The 17732-nt window shown below is 39.5% G+C and overlaps 1 protein-coding gene across 6 annotated transcripts in view; it reads right to left on the reverse strand.

Annotated features, from left to right (window-relative positions):
• The window catches only part of LOC114047500 (protein transport protein Sec16B-like), a 74168-nt gene that overhangs the window by 23219 nt on the left and 33217 nt on the right, over positions 1-17732 (reverse strand). For all 6 annotated transcript variants that reach the window (XM_027868344.1, XM_027868343.1, XM_027868345.1 and 3 more), the window contains exons 11-14: positions 11649-11746; positions 9616-9697; positions 2593-2710; positions 1783-1894 (exon numbers count right to left, since the gene is read on the reverse strand). In XM_027868344.1, coding sequence (XP_027724145.1) covers positions 1783-1894; positions 2593-2710; positions 9616-9697; positions 11649-11746 — 410 coding nt within the window. The remainder of the gene's footprint in view (positions 1-1782; positions 1895-2592; positions 2711-9615; positions 9698-11648; positions 11747-17732) is intronic.

A 17732-nucleotide genomic window follows, 5' to 3' on the forward strand; every position in this document is an offset into this window, starting at 1 on the left:
AAGATAAACCTTGAAGCCCCAGAAAAACCATCCTTAGTCCTGGGGACAGACTTGCCCTTCTGTTCTGAGACCTGCCTAGCTAAATCCAGAGAAGCCCAACACCAGTGCAAGATGGCTACTAAGGGGTGAGTCCCTTCAATGAAATAATATTCTGAAAAGAATGACATTAAGGAATCAACTATCAGAGGTTCACAGAAAGCACAGTGAGAGGGGATGGCACAAAAGAAAATAGCAGAAATGCTGCTAAGGCAGAAATCAAAGGGTTACCCATGTATCGAATATATGAAAAGGCAGAATAAGCTGCCGCTATATTTGGTGATCAGAAGAAAAACCAGAAGATTCATCTGCTCAAAGTATCTCCCCCACCAGCTTGCCTTGGTGCCTAAAACTGAGCAGAGAATGATCATAGATTTAAAGCTGGAAGGGACCTCAGAATCCACATAGTCCAAAACGCAAATTTTACAAATGGGGAAACTGAGGTCCAGAGAAGTAAATTAGACTTACCCAAAGTCACATGAATCAGAGATGAGATTTGAACACAGGTCCTCTGACTCGAGATCTCTCTCTCTTTTTACTGTATCATATGGCCTCCCCAGCTTCTGAGTCACTCTCTACCTGGCTCCTTCCTACCTTTCCAGTCTTCTTATACCTTACTCTCCTTCAGATACTCTAAGATCCAGCAACACTGGCCTCCTTGCTATTCCTCTCGTGTGAGACTCCATTTCCTGAGTCTGCGCATTTTCACTAGTTGCTCACCATATATATATACACATATGAAAACACACACACAAACAGAGAGACAGAGAGAGATCTTGTTTGTATACACTTGTTTGAATGTAGCCTCCCTCATTAGATTGTAAGCTCCTTGAGGGCAGGGACTGTTGCCTTCTCTTTGACATTGTCTTCGATTTACCCTGTGTACATCTTGCTTGTTTACTCTGTATACATCTCCATTAGCCTGTGAGCTCTTTGAGAATAGGGACTGTTTTTGCCTTTATTTGAATCCCTAGTGCTTAGCACTGCACCTGGCACACTTAATAAATGCTTGTTGACTTAACCCTAGGTGAAGACCCTATCTCCAGAAACTCCCTCTTAAAATGAAAATATGGCACCCAAGAAGGGTAAGGTGTTAATGAAGACACACATTCATTATGGGTTTAACACGGAAGAAGTTCTATGGTGAGCGAGCAACCCCTTGGTCAGGAAGGAACAAGGGCTTGGCAGAGCCAGACTAGTAAACTTTGATAAGGGGGCTGGGGGGTCCAGAACATAGAGTATTCCTAGGGAGAGCTAGTTGGAACAGGCTGAGGATACTGAGCATCAGGAGGATGGAGAGAAGATGAGAAGATGACAAGGAAAGAAAGAAACCCAATCTCGGAAAAGGAGGTTCAGGGCCAGCCCTGGCTGTCACAGGCACCCAAAAATTCCCAGAGAGAGCTCCAAAATGTTATATGATTTTGTAGCTTTTAGTCTATGGGACCAGAGCACCACCTGGTGGCCAAAAACATTTAATGCAAACACTACAGTATTTCTCAATTCTAGCAGCGTCTGCAGACCCTTGGTGGTCGCATTATGGCTCGTGTGCCATTTCTCTGCATCCAAAGATACTGCCCAGACATATTGCCCATGGAAGCAATACTGGCCTAAAGGTCTCATGAAAAGGAGGTGAAATCGAATGTAAAAGAGGAAATTATAAAATTCAAAATGTGCTTTAAAAAAATAAAAAGGCCCTCCCTTCACACATGTTCTATCTACTCCCCCTCTGCTAACATATCCATGTACCTGTGGCTACTGCCCAGCAAAACCAGGTGGTCTGTCTTCACAGTGTAGTGACCAAAAGGCACATGGGCCATCAGGTAGCAGAAGTGAGCTGCCTCCAATAGCCCTTTCCCGGCTGGATGAGAAAAGCAAAATCTAGTAAGGGTAGAGCCAGCCACCAGAGGAAGCGCCCATGCAGAGATCAATGAATCTGATGGTATCTGAGGGCCCACGCATGGATACCCTCTAGTGGGAAAATCGAGAAATTTATGCCCCCATCCCACAGACTCAGTCTAGGAATTAGGGGCCTTGATAATTAGAAAAAAAAAATAAGGAGCAGGTGTGCTGTGAGGGAGGCATGATGGAAGGGTATTTAGTCAGGGTAAAGTGACTTCTAGTTAAAATTCATTGATGTTTCTAATTACCGCTGTCATTCCTAAGGGTGGGAAGTGAGACTGTGCTGTCTGTGCCTCTGTCGAACTGAGACCTGTATCTAAAACTTTTCTCAGAGTTCAGAGGAGACTCACAGAATCAAGGGCAGATCCTTGCTCCTTTCCCCAGGGCTTCTCTCGGAGAACTTCTCTCTCTCCCCAGTAGAATGTAAGTTCCTCAAGGGCATGAACTGATTTATTTTTGTCTTTGTATCTCCCACACTTAGCACAGTGCCGAGCACTTAATAAAACTGTGTTGATTCATTCATTGACCTTCCTTCCAAAGAGGCAGGGATACTTGGTGAATAGACCTCCCAGCTCAGGCTTTAGGTGGGCATAGTCTATGCTGAGGCTTCTCTGAGTGGGTTTGAGAAAAAAAAAATCTCTACTTCCTTCGCCTTACCCAGGGTGTCACCCATGGTAATGATGGCTTGCTGATGCAATTCAGGGTCTCCCACCTGATTGGACAGCATTACCGCCAGATGTGGCCTCCAGTCTCCCCAGTGCTTGTCCCCACAGCACTGAAAAACAGACGGGGAAAGAGGGCAGGTTAGTGGAATTTCCCAGAGTTGGCCTTACAAGCAAATAGAGAATGGGGATCCCTACTGAGAATCATGGGATTATAGAATCTCAGAAGTGGAAAGGTGATTCATTCGTTACAACTTCCCAGACACTGCAGAAGACACTCTCTAACATACCTGATGGCTTCTTCTATCTAGCCTTTGAAGATTAGCCAACATGTCCTCAGATCAGAGACTCAGTATCTCTGCTGCCTCAGCACTTTCCTTCAGGTTGTCTGTATTCCAGCAGCCTCTCCTGACCGCCTATCTTTTCTCAATAGCACTGCTGTCACCCAATGACCCAAGGAAGTTTGGGAAAGTAAACAAGTAGAGAAATTCAGTATACTGAGAAAATCAGTTATGAGGTGACTGGGAGCTGGGTGTTAGATTCCAGAGACATTGCTCAGAGGAAAAAAAAAAGCATCTAGCCCAACCCCTATCCAATCTACTAATCCCTCTAGATCTGGGGTTCTTTAACCATTTTTGTGTCTTGGACCCCTCTGGCAGACTGGTGAAGCCTAAGGACCCCTTCTCAAAATAAGGTTTTTAAATGCATAAAATAAAATACACAGGATTAAAAAGGAAACCAATTATATAAGGATGTCATTAAATACATAAGGATGTGATTTATTCACATCAAATTTCATAAACCCCTTGAAATGTATCCATAGACCCCAGGTTAAGAACCCCTATTCTACAATATCTGGACCAAGGGCCCTTTTTGTGTTGTTGTTCAGTCATGTCTGACTCTTCATGACCCCATTTGGGGTTTTCTTGGCAAAGATACTGCAATAGTTTGTCGTTTCCTTCTCCAGTTTATTTTACAAATGAGGAAACTGACACAAACAAGGTTAAGTGACTTGCCCAGGGTCACACAGTTAGTAAATGTCTGAGGCCAGATTTGAACTCAGAAAGACTGAAAATTACTCTTCTTGACTCCAGGCCCAGCACTCTATCCACTGTACCACCTAGCTGCCTGGGGCTCCTTTAAATTAAAAGGTTCCTTTTGTTTCTATTTAAACATCTCCAGTGAGAGAAAACTCACTACCTCAAGAAGTAGTCAAGCTCCATTTTGGACAGTTTTGTTAGGCGGTTCTTGATCTCATGTTGCAACAGTCTGCCTCCTTGTCACCCTGATCCACTTGCCATCCCTATTTCTGCCCTTAGTAGCTACAAAGAACACATTCAATCCCCCTTTTACATGACAGCCTTTCCAATATCTCAACACAGCCACCATGTTCTTCTAAGTCTTCTCTTCACACAGTATGACTGAAAGGGCTCTAGAATAAAACAATGTATTTAAAGTGCTCCATAAACCTTAAGAGCACTATATAAATGTCAGCCATTATTATCATCATTATTGATAAGTTGATGAGAAGGAGAGGAGGAGGAGGAAAATGCCTATCATGGAAGATCAACTCCTCCCAAAACAGTTCAAATTCAACTATGAGAAATTCATCTTGGGGAGGTTAATAAAAGTGCACTTTAAAAATGCAAATACCTCTTGGGAAGTCTGACTCCTGTAGCCAGCTCTCTGACTCTGACCCAGGTCAGAGGACCTGAGTTCAAACCCCACCCTGACTATTGAAGTACTTCTGAGAGGCAATGTGGTTTCAATAGAATTTTGATGGAATGTAAGTTCTCTGAGGGCAAGGCTTGTTTTTCTGTTTTGTTTTGTTTTATTTTGTATCCTCAGCACCTACCATAGTGCCTGACACATAGCAAATACATACACTAATGGCCTTATCAGTCATACTCCTTTCCTCCCCAAATGCCCTGTCCAGTGTGCTACTTGAAAACCTCCTTTGGGAAGGGGAAGCACCCTCCCAATAAATGCCAACAGTGAAAAGAGAAGTAGGGAGAGAGTCAGCTGATTCATCCTTAATGAATGAGCTCAAGCCACCAGGCCTAGATGAACCACAGTTAACAACCCAAGGAACTGAAAGAATAGCAGATATGAGTGTGAAACCCCTGCTAGCAATCTTCAAAAGACCATGAAGAATGTGAGATGGGCCACAGGGCTCAAGAAGGGTAGAGGTTATTCTAATTTTTGAAAAGGAAAGACAATGAAGGCTGTAAACTAAGGCCAGTGAGTTAGACTTTTGATTCCTGGGGGGAAATGATTGCAAGTATTATCAAAGTGATGGTTGGTAAACATCTAGAAAAGTAAGCAGTGATCCCAAAGCACTAGCATAGCTACATCAAGAATAGGCCCTGCCAACTGGTCCTCATTTCCTTGAATATTTAGAGGGAATAGCAAGTTGTACATGGTAGACTTGCAGTTTCATGTGCAATCATCTTTTTTATTGTACTGTGTTATGGAAATGCTTGTTTTATTCCATGAATAGAAAATAAAATAATTTTTTAAAAAAGACATAGTTAGGCCAAGCTCATCTACTACACCCCAGGCCATTGCCAACTGTCCTGACTTTTGCCTTGCCACCGGACTTCAATGATTCTGCAGGAAAAAGTACTTTGTGCAATTCTGCCTCACTGAAATCCAATTCAAGTCGAGTCATCACTTTCATGATGTCATTGTGAGAACAGAGGATGAAAAACAACAAATTGGTGGCATCAAGCACAGACCTTGGGAAGTCAGGAAGGCCTGGGTTCAGGTCCTCCCTCTGACCTATGCTACATGACAATGGATAAGTCTCTTCTCTTTTCAGCGCCAGGAAAATCTCAAAGACTATAAATTGCAGAGTGGCTAATCTGCAAAGTGGATGAATTCCCCTCACAATGAAGTTAAAGGTCCAAAACAAAACACAACCCAAAAACTCTAACCTGGCAGTTCAGGGGAATGCTATAGATGGAGTTGACCTAGACTTCAAGTAAGCATTCAACAGAGTCTCTCTCCTGCTAATCTTACGGACAAAATGGAGAGATGTGACCAGTAGGACAGGAGAATTGATTGGTGACTTGGGGAAGAAGGGAAGCCAAAGAGTACTCATTAGTCTTTCAATGCCAGCTTAAAAGGAAGTTGCTAGTAGAATGCCTTGAGAAATCTGTGTTTAGACCTGTGCTAACAGATATTTTTATTAACAAATTTGATAAAGCCAAAGAAGGCATTCTAATCAGATTTGAAAATGGCATCAAGAAAGTAACAATAGCTCCTGTGTAGACTTTGATTGACTGGGTTTAATCTAGTAAGACAAAGTTTAACAGGGAAAAACAGTAAAGGCTTACTCCTGGGTTTAAAGAAATAAACTTCACAAGAACAAGACAGGAAAGGGATAGCTAGACATCAGCTCTTATGAAATGAATCCAGGAATTTTAGTGGACTCCAGGATTAATGTGAGTCAGCACTGCTATATAGCAGCCAAAAAATGATAATGCTATCTTGGGCCACATTAAGAAATGAATTCTTTTAACAAATAAGTTATTTTGACTATTATAAATACCCAAATTAATTATAAAGGACATATGAAGAAAGATGCTATCTGTATCCAGAGAAAGAACTGATAAATAGAAGTATGTATAGAATAATTTTACATATATATACTTATTTATGTCTAATGGTAGCCATCTCTAGGGTGGAGGTTGGGGGGAGGGAAGATAAAAAAGGAAATTTATATGACAATTTTGTTGTTTATTTGAAAGGAATAGCAAGTAGATTTGCAGTTTCATGTGCAATCATCTTTTTTATTATACTATTATGGAAATGCTTATTTTATTCCATAAATTAAAAATAAAACTTGAAAAATGAATGGTATCAATAAATGAGCCAAAAACATAAGAAATGAATGGCATCTTTTTTAAAAAGTCAAAAAAACATGAGCTAGAAGGGACGTTAATGACCATCTGGTCCAATGCTATCATTTAATAGATGAGGAAGCAGAGGCCCAATGAGCTTATGTGACTTACTAAAAGTAACACAAGTATTATTATAGTCTCGTTGTCCTCTGACCAAGTCAGAACACAAGTGCTATATTGAATTTGGTTCTAAGCACTACATTTTAGGAATATCATCAGTAAGAAAGTACACTAAAAAGTGAGAGATTGTCCCAAGGAGGGTGACCAGAATAGTGAAGGGCCTTGAAATAATTGGAAATATTTAGCCTAGGGAACTTAAGGCCATGATAACTATAACCCATTTAAAGGGATAACACATAGAAGAACCATACATACTATGTTGACTCACAGTGTACCCTCAAATGCAGATGTCCCAAGCATATTGCTAAGAACCTATAGGCTGAGACAGTGAAGAAGGATCATCTAGATTTCCACTAGGGATGGAAGGGTTACTTCAGGATGAATGTGGCCAGACAAAATAATGACAGTGACTGTGGTGCCTTCATAATGCTGCATTACAAGTACCTGGCCCTGTCTCAGACCTTCCGCTTCATGCAATAGAGCATACCCAAACTTCATCAGCAAATCTACGAGGAGCTGTGTCACAGCAAACTCATTGGGCTAGCCTCGGACCCTAGGTCCTCCAATGTGAAGGCTGGAGAACATCTGTCCCTCCTCTGACCTGCAAAAACCTATTGCTTTTACTCCCTGGACTCCACGTCTCCCTCATGTACCTGTTTGTTTTTCATATTTCAATCTTTCCCTTGGTTTGTTTAAGCCATCATTTTCATCAAGCAAATTCATGAAGTTGGGTGTGATGAGGAAAAACTTCTCTTGTGCTATCATGTCACTTAGGGTTCTCATCTTTTTTTTTATTTCAAGTATTTGATTGTTTCCACAAATTTTAGAAGTTACATTGATGAACTGTGGAAAAATATGACTTTTAAATAGCTTCCTTCATAATCCTGCTCAGCTTCTAGATCTTGGGATTTTTTCCTCAAGTACTTTACTGTTTCCACAAATTTTAGAAATTTCACCGATGAACTATAGGAAAATATGACTTTCAAACAGCTTCCTTCATAATCCTACTTAGCTGCTGGATCTTGGGATTTTTTGTTTTGTAAAGACTTTATTATTTCCACAAATTTTAGATGTTTCATTGATGAACTGCGGGGAAAAATATGACTTTCAACCAGCTTCTTTCATAATCCTACTTAGCTTCTAAATTTTGGTTCTTAAAACAAAAACACATTTTGGTTCTTGCAGACATATCAACCTATTGCCCTGCTATATGAATAATCACTCCTCCCGTGACTGAAGGATCAGTCTTAACCTCTGTTTTCAGGATGTGAACTTTACTTAGGAAGCAGTTCAGGACTGTTTTTAATTCTGAAAGAGTTATCTCTTCTAAGGTAGATGCAGTAATAATTGAACATTATACTTCTCTCTACAATGCACATTCACTATGGTTGAAAATGCTGAAATGATTCCTGGGGTATTATTTAAATGACCGCTTTTATCAAGCAAATTCATGAAGTTGGTTATGATGGAGGAAAATCTCTCTTTGACTATCATGTTACTTAGGGTTTTTGTTTTGACGATTTGCTTTATATAGGGATTCATAATAGAGTTGATCATTTTGGGTTCCCTCAAAGATTTTGTTACCAGGTCCAGACATACCAGCTTAGATGCAGCAGAATATCAGTTTTGAAGATCCTGGACTTGAATTAGAGACTTGTCCTGTTGGTCCCAGAAAACAGAAATTGGACCAGTGGATAGGATTTGCAAAGAGAGATGTAAGGAAATACAGTACATCCTAACAATTAGAGCAGTCCAAAAAGAGAATAGCCTGCCTCAAGATACGGCAATTTGTCCCTCACTAAATGTCATTTGCCTCAAACAAAATGAGGCCTGGGAAAGATCTTAATTTAGAAAGGCCAAGGTCATCCATTACATCCTGGGCAATAGCCAGTGGTCTCGGCTTTTGTTTTGCCACCAGAGTTTGATGACTCTGGAAGAGAGAGTGAGGTTGACAACTTTGCATAGCTCTGCCTCACTTAAATCTAATTCATATACAAGTCAAGACATCACCCTCATGATGTCATTGGTCTTCTTCAAGAATTAAGGATGAACAATAACTACTACAACAAATGTCATTTGGGCAGTTGGGTGGTGCCATAGTGCATAGAGTGTCAGGCCTGAAGTCAGGAAGATTTATCTTCCTGAGTTCAAATCTGGTCTCAGACACTTACTAGCTGTGTGACCCTGGGCAACCCCATCTGCTTCAGTTTCTTTATCTATAAAGTGAACTAGACAAGAAAATGACAAACCATTCCAGTATTTTTCCCAAGAAATCCCCAAATAAGGTCACAAAGAGTTGGATACCACTGAAGCAATTGAATAATAACAACAACAACAAAATATCATTTGGCCTTCTTTTGAAGGTACTTAGTGAGGGGCAAACTACCATATCCTAGGGATAGTTTAAGGGGATTTTCTGCTGTATAGAGGGATCTTTAGAAGGCATTGGACTCGAGGTTCTCTGAATCTCTCTACCTCTATCTCTGAGACTCCATGACTTTGAAAAGCAAGTCCAGACTGTGGTTTCCTTGTGATGATCACCATACCCCAGAGAATAACACGGTACCTCAAGACTAAATGATTATCGGAAAACTCCCAGACTGTGAATTCTAATATCATATCTACCGTATCTTAGCTCAAACATCAGCTTTTAGTGTCTCAGTCTTCTCATCTGTAAAACAGGGGTGATAATATTAATTCTCCCGCATAGGGCCACTGGGAAGTACAACCAATCACAATGATGACGAATCACCTGGCATGATCAAGATCTTCTTATCAGTTTCAGCAGCAGCCAACCTGGGGTATCATGAGAATCACTCCCCAGGGGCCAATGTGACAGACTTTGCAGGACCAACTCTTGTTGGCAAATAGCTACACAGTAATGGATTATTCTGCCCCTCACTGTAAAATAGGCCAATATTGCATTTCCTCATACTACCTATCCCACAATACAAAAGTCACCAAGGGTGACCTTTTCCCCATTTATACAGTACCGTGGCTGCCTGGGGGATCCTCCCGGACATGAGCTGGAAGAGGGTCTGCAGAGGATCATTGAAAGCCAGAGAGCTAATGAAGCTGAAAACAAATAAAAGGATTATAATCAATTCATTGTTTGGGATCATGGACCAAGCTGAGAAGACAATGGCCTCTGTTCACCTCAGACATGGAAAAAGGTTTTTTCAGCTTTTTTGAGGTGCTACATTTGTGAAAACATGAGCTTCTCTCTGCAGCAAATCACGGGTCACAACAACAACAATAATAACATTAATAAGGACAATAACAATAATACTAACAATGATAATAACAATAACAATAGATAGCATTTGCATAGCACTTTAAGGTTAACAATGTACTTTACATAGGTTATTTCATATGATTCTCACAATAGCCCCATGAAGTATGTGCTATAATTATCCTCTTTTTATAGATGAGGAAACTGATCCCAGTTACTCATTGTACCATACACTCTTATAAGAGAATTATCGGCCTGGGGTTCAAGCCTGAGGGGAATTACTCCTCTTTGGCATTGAGACCTGAACCCTTACAATTCTTGAATCATAGTATTTCATGCAAAGAAGAAGCCATCATCCTCTGAGTAGCAGGTTTTATAACACACAGATCTTTTAGGTCATCAGCCCCCCACTTTGGGGCTCTTCTGCAAAGCAACCATCCTCCTCATCCTCAACCTCATTCTCATCCTCTTCAGCCACCCATCAGCCACTAACTGCACATCAGCTTTCTGGGCCAAATTCATAGGCGTGGATATAGGTGGGTTTTTTCCCCTATCTCATCACAAGCATAAAGCTGTCCAGGCTTATAATTCTGTGCTCACAAGCACTTAATGACCATTATCAGTAACCAAAGAGGCGTGGAACAGGGACCAGAAATTATCCTACTGATGACAAACTGCAGAATATGCTTAACAAGGATATAATAAGGTCTATAGCTGATTTGAGATTTAAGGATATTCTGTGGGAGATATTTTTCACAACTCACTGGGTCCCATCAAAGAGCAATGGTCCACAACAAAGAACTGAACCAGTGACGAGTCCTGCAGATGTGGGAGTGGTGGGATGCTCATTGCTATTAGCCCAAAAGGGATTATTTCCCAGAACATCATCTCTTTTTTAATATCACCCTGATCTAGGGAGTTTGAAATGCTTTTAGTGATGTCATTTTGGAACTCTTCCCTCTTTAAATTTTCTTGACATTTTTGTTGTTCGGTCATTTTCAGTCCTATTTGACTCTTCATGACCCCATTTAGGGTTTTCTTAGCAAAGATACTGGAGTGGTTTGCCATTTCCTTCTCTAGCTCATTTTACAGGGGAAGGAACTGGGGCAAACAGGGTTAAGTGACTTGCCCAGAGTCACACAGCTAGTAAATGTCTGAGGCCAGATTTGAACTTAGAAAGATGACTCTTCTTGACTTCAGACCCAGTACTGTATCCACTCTGTCCTTGACATGAGGCAAAGCTATGCCTGGTCCCATATGGCAGGTGGGGAAACTGAGGTCTGGAGTAATAAAATTATTTGACTAATCACTATGTAGAATACCCTCCCCTGCCAGCATGACAATCACTAGATCTTAGAGAAATATTACAAATAATCCCTTTCTATTCAACCTTCCTCTACTCAAGAGACAGGACCAATTCAAATAAATGCTGAATTGGCTTCATAGATATAACCAAGGAAAGATAAATACTAAAGCATAATCTTCCTTCCCACTTAGTTTTTTGTAGACCATATCCCCTATAAAAATATTACTAAGCCTCTTTACTCTTTTGTGGCAGGAAGATAGGGTCAGACTATCTAATCAGGGTTCTCTGTAAATGGGCTTATTGTGTCTGCATTTGAGAAATCTACAAAAGGTGATTCTGTGTCTGGTTCACAGTAAAAAAGGATAATATGAAATATTGTGCACATCATTATTTCTTGGAATCCTGTATTTTCCACACCACCCCCCAAATACACTAATAGAAGTAAGGAAAGTACCATGACTTCTGAGCAAACACAGGTTCCTACCTACCCACTCATGACCCAGCTGTAAGTCCTCAGGTCCATCTTGCTGGACAAGAAGAGTGCGTGGCCCCACAAATGGTTCCTCATGGCCCATTCCAGGGCTTCCTAAAATCAAGAATATTTTTAGGTCAGTATTAGTTTTCTTGATGCACCCCTACTGAGAAATGACATTTCTTTGCTTGGGATTTATTCACCAGACTCAGGTTGAGGCAATTATATGGTACAGTGGCTAGTGCATAGGCAGTTCACTCATTCATTGTTCATACTTCATTTTTGAAGAGGATCAATGACACCACAAGGTGATGTCCTGACTTGTGTGTGATTTGGATTTAAGTGAGGCAGACTTATAGAACTTGGAATCCAGAAGACCTGAATTTGAAACCAGCTTCAGATATTTCCTTGCTGAATGAGCCTTAGCAAGTCATTTAACTTCTGTATGCCTTAGCTTACTCATCTGTAAAACGGGAATAATAATAGTATTTATCTTACAAGATTGGAGGGAGGATCAAATGAGTTAATATATGTAAAGAGCTTTGTAAAGCTTAAAGCACTATGTAAATGCTAGCTACTAGTAGTACTAGAGTAAGTTAGAAGGTCTTTTAGAAGCTCACATATTGAAACTTCCAGTGCCAAGATGGTGGAATAAGGAAGGAACCCTCTGAAGCCCTCCCAAATTCCCCTCCAAATAACTAGAAAACTACCTCAGAATGGATCTAGGAGCAGGGAAGCAGTTCACCAGCTTGGCAGGAAAGGTCTGTCTCTCTGTCTCACTGGGATGGGAGGGGGGTAACCCAGCAGCATGGCCCCACCCCTGGGGCAGGCCAGCAGTTAAACCCCACAACCTAGGGAGGCCCCAACACCCAGCACAAGCCAGAAGGAAAGCCTATCTCCAGAAAAATCAAATAGCTAAGGCTTGAAGCCCAGTGAAAGCCAGCAGTAAGACCCAGAGCCCCAGCACAAAAAGCTTGAGACTGTGCAGGACAAGAGTCCAACTCTCACATAAAAACACCAAATCACAAAAAAAAAAAAAAAGGCAGAAAAAAAAGCAAAAAACAAACCAAAAAAAAGAGCTAGACTATAGAAAGTTACTATGGTGATAGGGAGGATCAAGGCATAAACTTACAAGAGGACAATAGTGTCAAAATGGCTCCATATGAGTCCTCAAAGGAAAATGTAATTTGGTCTCAGGCCCAAAAAGAATTCCTGGAAGAGCTTTAAAAAGATTTTTAAAAGCAAATTAGAAGAGTAGAAGAAAAATTGGTAAAAGGAATTAGAATAATGCAAGAGAATCACTTTAAAAAAAAGAGTATGGGAAAAGATATACAAAAATTTACAGAGGAAAATAACTCTCTAAAAAAAATAGAATTGACCAAATGGGAAAGGAAGTACAAAAGCTCATTGAAGAAAATAATTCCTTAAAAATTAGAATTGGACAAATGGAAACTAATGACTCATCATTCATTTCATGAGACATCAAGATACGATAAAAACAGAATCAAAAAAGTTTTTTAAAATGAAGAAAACACTTACTAGCTATGTGTGACCCTGGGCAAGTCACTTAACCCCATTGCCTAGGCAAAACAAAAAATGAAGAAAATGTGAGATTTCACATTGGAAAAACAACTGACCTGGAATATAGATCCAGGAGAGATAATATAAGAATTATTGGACTACCTGAAAGCCATGATTTGAAAAAAAAAAGCCTGGACAACATCTTTCAAGAAATTATCAAAGAAAATTGCCCTGATATAGTAGAACCAGAGGGCAAAATAGAAATTGAAAGAATCCACCAATCACTGCCTGAAAGAGAGCCCAAAATGGAAACTCAAAGGAACATCATAGCCAAATTCCAGAGCTCACAGATCAAGGATAAAGTATTGCAAGCAGCCAAAAAGAAACAAGTCAAATATTGTGGAGCTACAGTCAGGATTACACAAGATTTGACAGCTTCCACATTAAAGAACCAGAGGGCTCAGAATATGATATACCAGAAGGCAAAGGAGTTAAGATTAGAACCAAGAATCACCTACCCAACAAAACTGAATATAACTTTTCGGGGGGGGGGGGGGATGGACACTTAATTAAATAGAGGACTTGCAAGCATTTGAAATTAAAAGACCAGAGCTGAATAAAAAATTTGACCTCCAAATACAAGACTCGAGGGAAACACAAAAAAGTAAATGAAAAAAAAGAAACAAGGAAGAGAAAATGTAATAAATTCAATAAGGTTAAACTGTTCATATTTCTATGTGGAAAGATAATATTTGTAACTCTTAACAACTTTATTACTATAAGAGCAATTAGGAAGAGTATATGTAGATAGAGGGTATGGATATAAGATGACTTTGATGGGATGACGTTGAAAAAAAAATAAAGGGTTGAGAAAGAAAATTGCACTGGAAGAGGAAGGAGGGGAGAGATTGAATGGAGTAAATTATCCCACATAAAAGAGGCATGAAAAAACCATTGTAATGGAAGAGAAGATGGGGGTTTAGGGTGGGGGACAAAGCTTAAACCTTACTCTCATCAAAATTGGTTCAAAGAGGGAATAACACACACTCAGTTGGATAAAGAAATCTATCTTATCCTATAAGGAAGTAAAAAGGGACAAGGATAATAGAAGGGACTAATAAAGGGAGGGTTTATTGAGGAAGGTGATCAGGAGTAAAACACTTATAAGGAGGGAAAGGCTGGGGGGTAAAAGAGAGGGGTGGAGATAAACAAGCAAAAAAAATAGCATGGACAGAAATACAGTTAGTTATGATAACTAAATGTGAATGGGATGAACTCACCCATAAAACAGAAGCGGATAGCAGAATGAATTAAAAACCAGAAGCCTGCAATATGTTGTTTAAAACAAACACATTTGAAGAAGAGAGATATACACAGGGTAAAGGTAAGGGGCTGGAGCAAAATCTATTATGCTTCAGCTGAAGCAAAGAAAGCAGGGGTAAGCAATCATGATCTCAGACAAAACACAAGCAGGGGCAGCTAGATGATACAGTGGATAGAGCACTAGCCCTGGATTCAGGAAGACCTGAGTTCAAATCTGGCCTCAGACACTTGACACTTACTAGCTATGTGACCCTGGGCAAGTCACTTAACCTCCATTGCCTCACCAAAAAGCACAATAAAAAAAAAGAAAAGAAAAGAATTAAAAACAGATCTAATTAAAAGAGATAAACAAGGAAACTATATCTTGCTGAAAGGTACCATAGACAGTGAAGTCAATCAATATTAAACAAATATGCAAAAAATGGTATAACATCTAAATTTTTTGAAGGAAAAGTTGAATCAGTTACAGGAGGAAATAGATAATAAAACTATTCTAGTGGAGAACCTCAACTTTCCCCTTTCAGAACTAGATAAATCTAACTAAAAAATAAACAAGAAAGAAGTTAAAGAGGTGAATAAAATTCTGGAAAAGTTAGATATGATAGATCTCTGGAGAAAAATTGAATAGAAATAGAAAGGAATATACCTTTTTCTCAGCAGTACATGGAACATACACAAAAACTGACCATGTATTAGGATATAAAAACCTCACAACCAAATGCAGAAAAGCAGAAATAGTAAACACATTCTTTTCAGATCATAATGCAATAAAAATTACATTCAATAATGGACAATGGAAAGAGACTTTAAAAATTAATTGAAAATTAAATAATCTAATCCTAAAAAACATGTAGTTCAAAGAACAAATCATAGAAACAATGGGTCAGAGAAATGCAAATTAAAACAGCTCTGAGGTACCACCTCAAACCTATCTGATTTGCTAATATGACAACAAAAGAAAATGTTAGATGTTGGAGGGAATATGGGAAAACTGGGACACTAATGCACTGTTGGTGGAGTTGTGAAGTGATCCAACCATTCTGGAGAGCAATTTAGAACTACACCCAAAGCGCTATAAAACCATGCATACCTTTTGATCAAGCAATACCACCACTAGGTCTGCTTCCCAAAAAGATTAAAAAAAGTATGTGGGAGGGAGAGAACCTATTTGTATAAACATATTTATAGAAGCTTTTTTTGTGGTGACAAAGATTTGGAAAGTGAGTGGATGCCCATCAATTGGGGAATGGTTAAACAAGTTGTGGTAGATGATGTAATGGAATATTATTGTGTTATAAGAAATGACAAGCAAGATGATTTCAGAAAAACCTAGAAAGATTTACATGAACTGATACAGAGTGAAGTGAACAGAAGCAGGAGACCATCATACACAGTAACAGCAAAATTGTACAATGACCAAATGGGAATGACTTAGCTATTCCCAGTAATACGATGACCCAAGACAATCCCAAAGGACTTATGATGAAGCATACTATCTGCCTCTAGAGAAAGAAGTGATATTCATTGAATATAGACTGAAGCATGCTTTTTTTTCACTTTCTTTCTTTATTTTCTTTTATTCAAGTTTTCTTGTACAAAATGACAAATATGGAAATGTTTTACATATTTGCACATGTATAACCTATATCTTAATGCCTACCATTTCAGTTAGGGGAGAAGGGTGGAAGGGAGGGAGGGATAGAATTTGGAACTCAAAACTTTGAATAAAAATGTTTTTAAAAATTGGAAAAAAATTAAAGTCATTTAATTCAGTAGAGTGTAAGCTCCTTGAGAGCAGGGATCATTAATTTTATATCGTATGTTCAGTACCTAGCAAATAGTAGGCATTTAATAAATGCTTTGTGATTAAATGAAAAAAAAAGCTCACATATTAACATCAAAGAGAAACTGCCTGATGCATAGTAGATACTTAATAATATTTGTTCTTATTCCTCCCTCTGCCCCACTTCCCACATAAGCAAAAGCATTTATACATATAGCACTCATAAATATTATCACATTTGTTCCTCACAACAACCTTGGGAGGTAGGTGCTTTTAGTATCACTGTTTTTTCATTGTTTATTTTATTTTTTAAAAAATTATTTACTTTTAACATTCTTTTCTTTTTAAATTTTGAGTTTCAAATTCTCTCCCTCCCTCCCACTTCCTCTCACACCCACTGAGAAGGCAAACAATATGTATCATCTCATTTTTACAGATGAGGAAACTGAGGTTCAGAGACTCGCTCAGGGTCACACAGCTAGTAAGTGTCTGAGGCTGGATTCGAAATTAGGTCTTCCTGTCTCCAAGCCCAGTGCTCTATCCACTGTACCACCTAATTGATTATTTCTTCTACCAGTTTCCTTCTCCTCTTCCTCCACTACCCAAGAATCAATCATCCATAAGGCTATCACTTTTAAACTCTGGCTAGCAGCTGGTGACCATTCTTCAGACTCAGCCAAATAAAATATCCTTGACCTTAGCAAAGGCCAAAAAATATCTCTGTGTCTAAGACATGAGAAGCCAAGGAGGAAGTACCAGAGTGCTATAACTTTAATCCCTCAATACTGAACCTGACCTGCTCCTCAAACAAACAGATTGAAAACAGGATCCATGGGCCCCAGACACAGTGTTGATTTGTTAAATAAATAATGGATAAAGGCTACATGTTCTAATAGCTACTGTCAGGGATGATATTCACACCTCTCTAAGGCTGAATCAATCACGCCAATGACTCCATGAGAGAGGAAATGTATCTAACTTTTCCTTAAAGTACAGATTCATTCAACAAATATTTATTGAACGGTGGATGTGTGTAATGTGCTGTGCTAGTACTACCCATTATTTCCTCGGTTCCAGGAAATTTGTCATTTGGGGACACTAATGAGCTAATGAGCTAATTCTACCTCCAGGTGAAAAGAAATTTATCATCCTAAACAATTCCCCATTTAGTCATTTTAGAAAGAGAGAGAGAGAGAGAGAGAGAGAGAGAGAGAGAGAGAGAGGCAATGTGGGATTATGGCTAGAGAGCAGGCCTCAGCTTCAGAGTCAGGAAGACCTGGCCAAAGTCCAGCTTCTGACATATAGTCTGTGTTTCTCTAGGCAAGTAACTTAACATCTCACAAGTTAACCTCTCACACCATCACAGGCACTCTAAGGCTGCTGACCTGTGGGAAAGGAAGGAAGGAAGATAGGGAGGAAGGAAGGAAGGAAGGAAGGAAGGAAGGAAGGAAGGAAGGAAGGAAGGAAGGAAGG

The sequence above is a fragment of the Vombatus ursinus genome, unplaced genomic scaffold (genome assembly GCF_900497805.2).
Source record: "Vombatus ursinus unplaced genomic scaffold, bare-nosed wombat genome assembly UNPS02014789.1, whole genome shotgun sequence".
NCBI classification, from domain to species: domain Eukaryota; kingdom Metazoa; phylum Chordata; class Mammalia; order Diprotodontia; family Vombatidae; genus Vombatus; species Vombatus ursinus.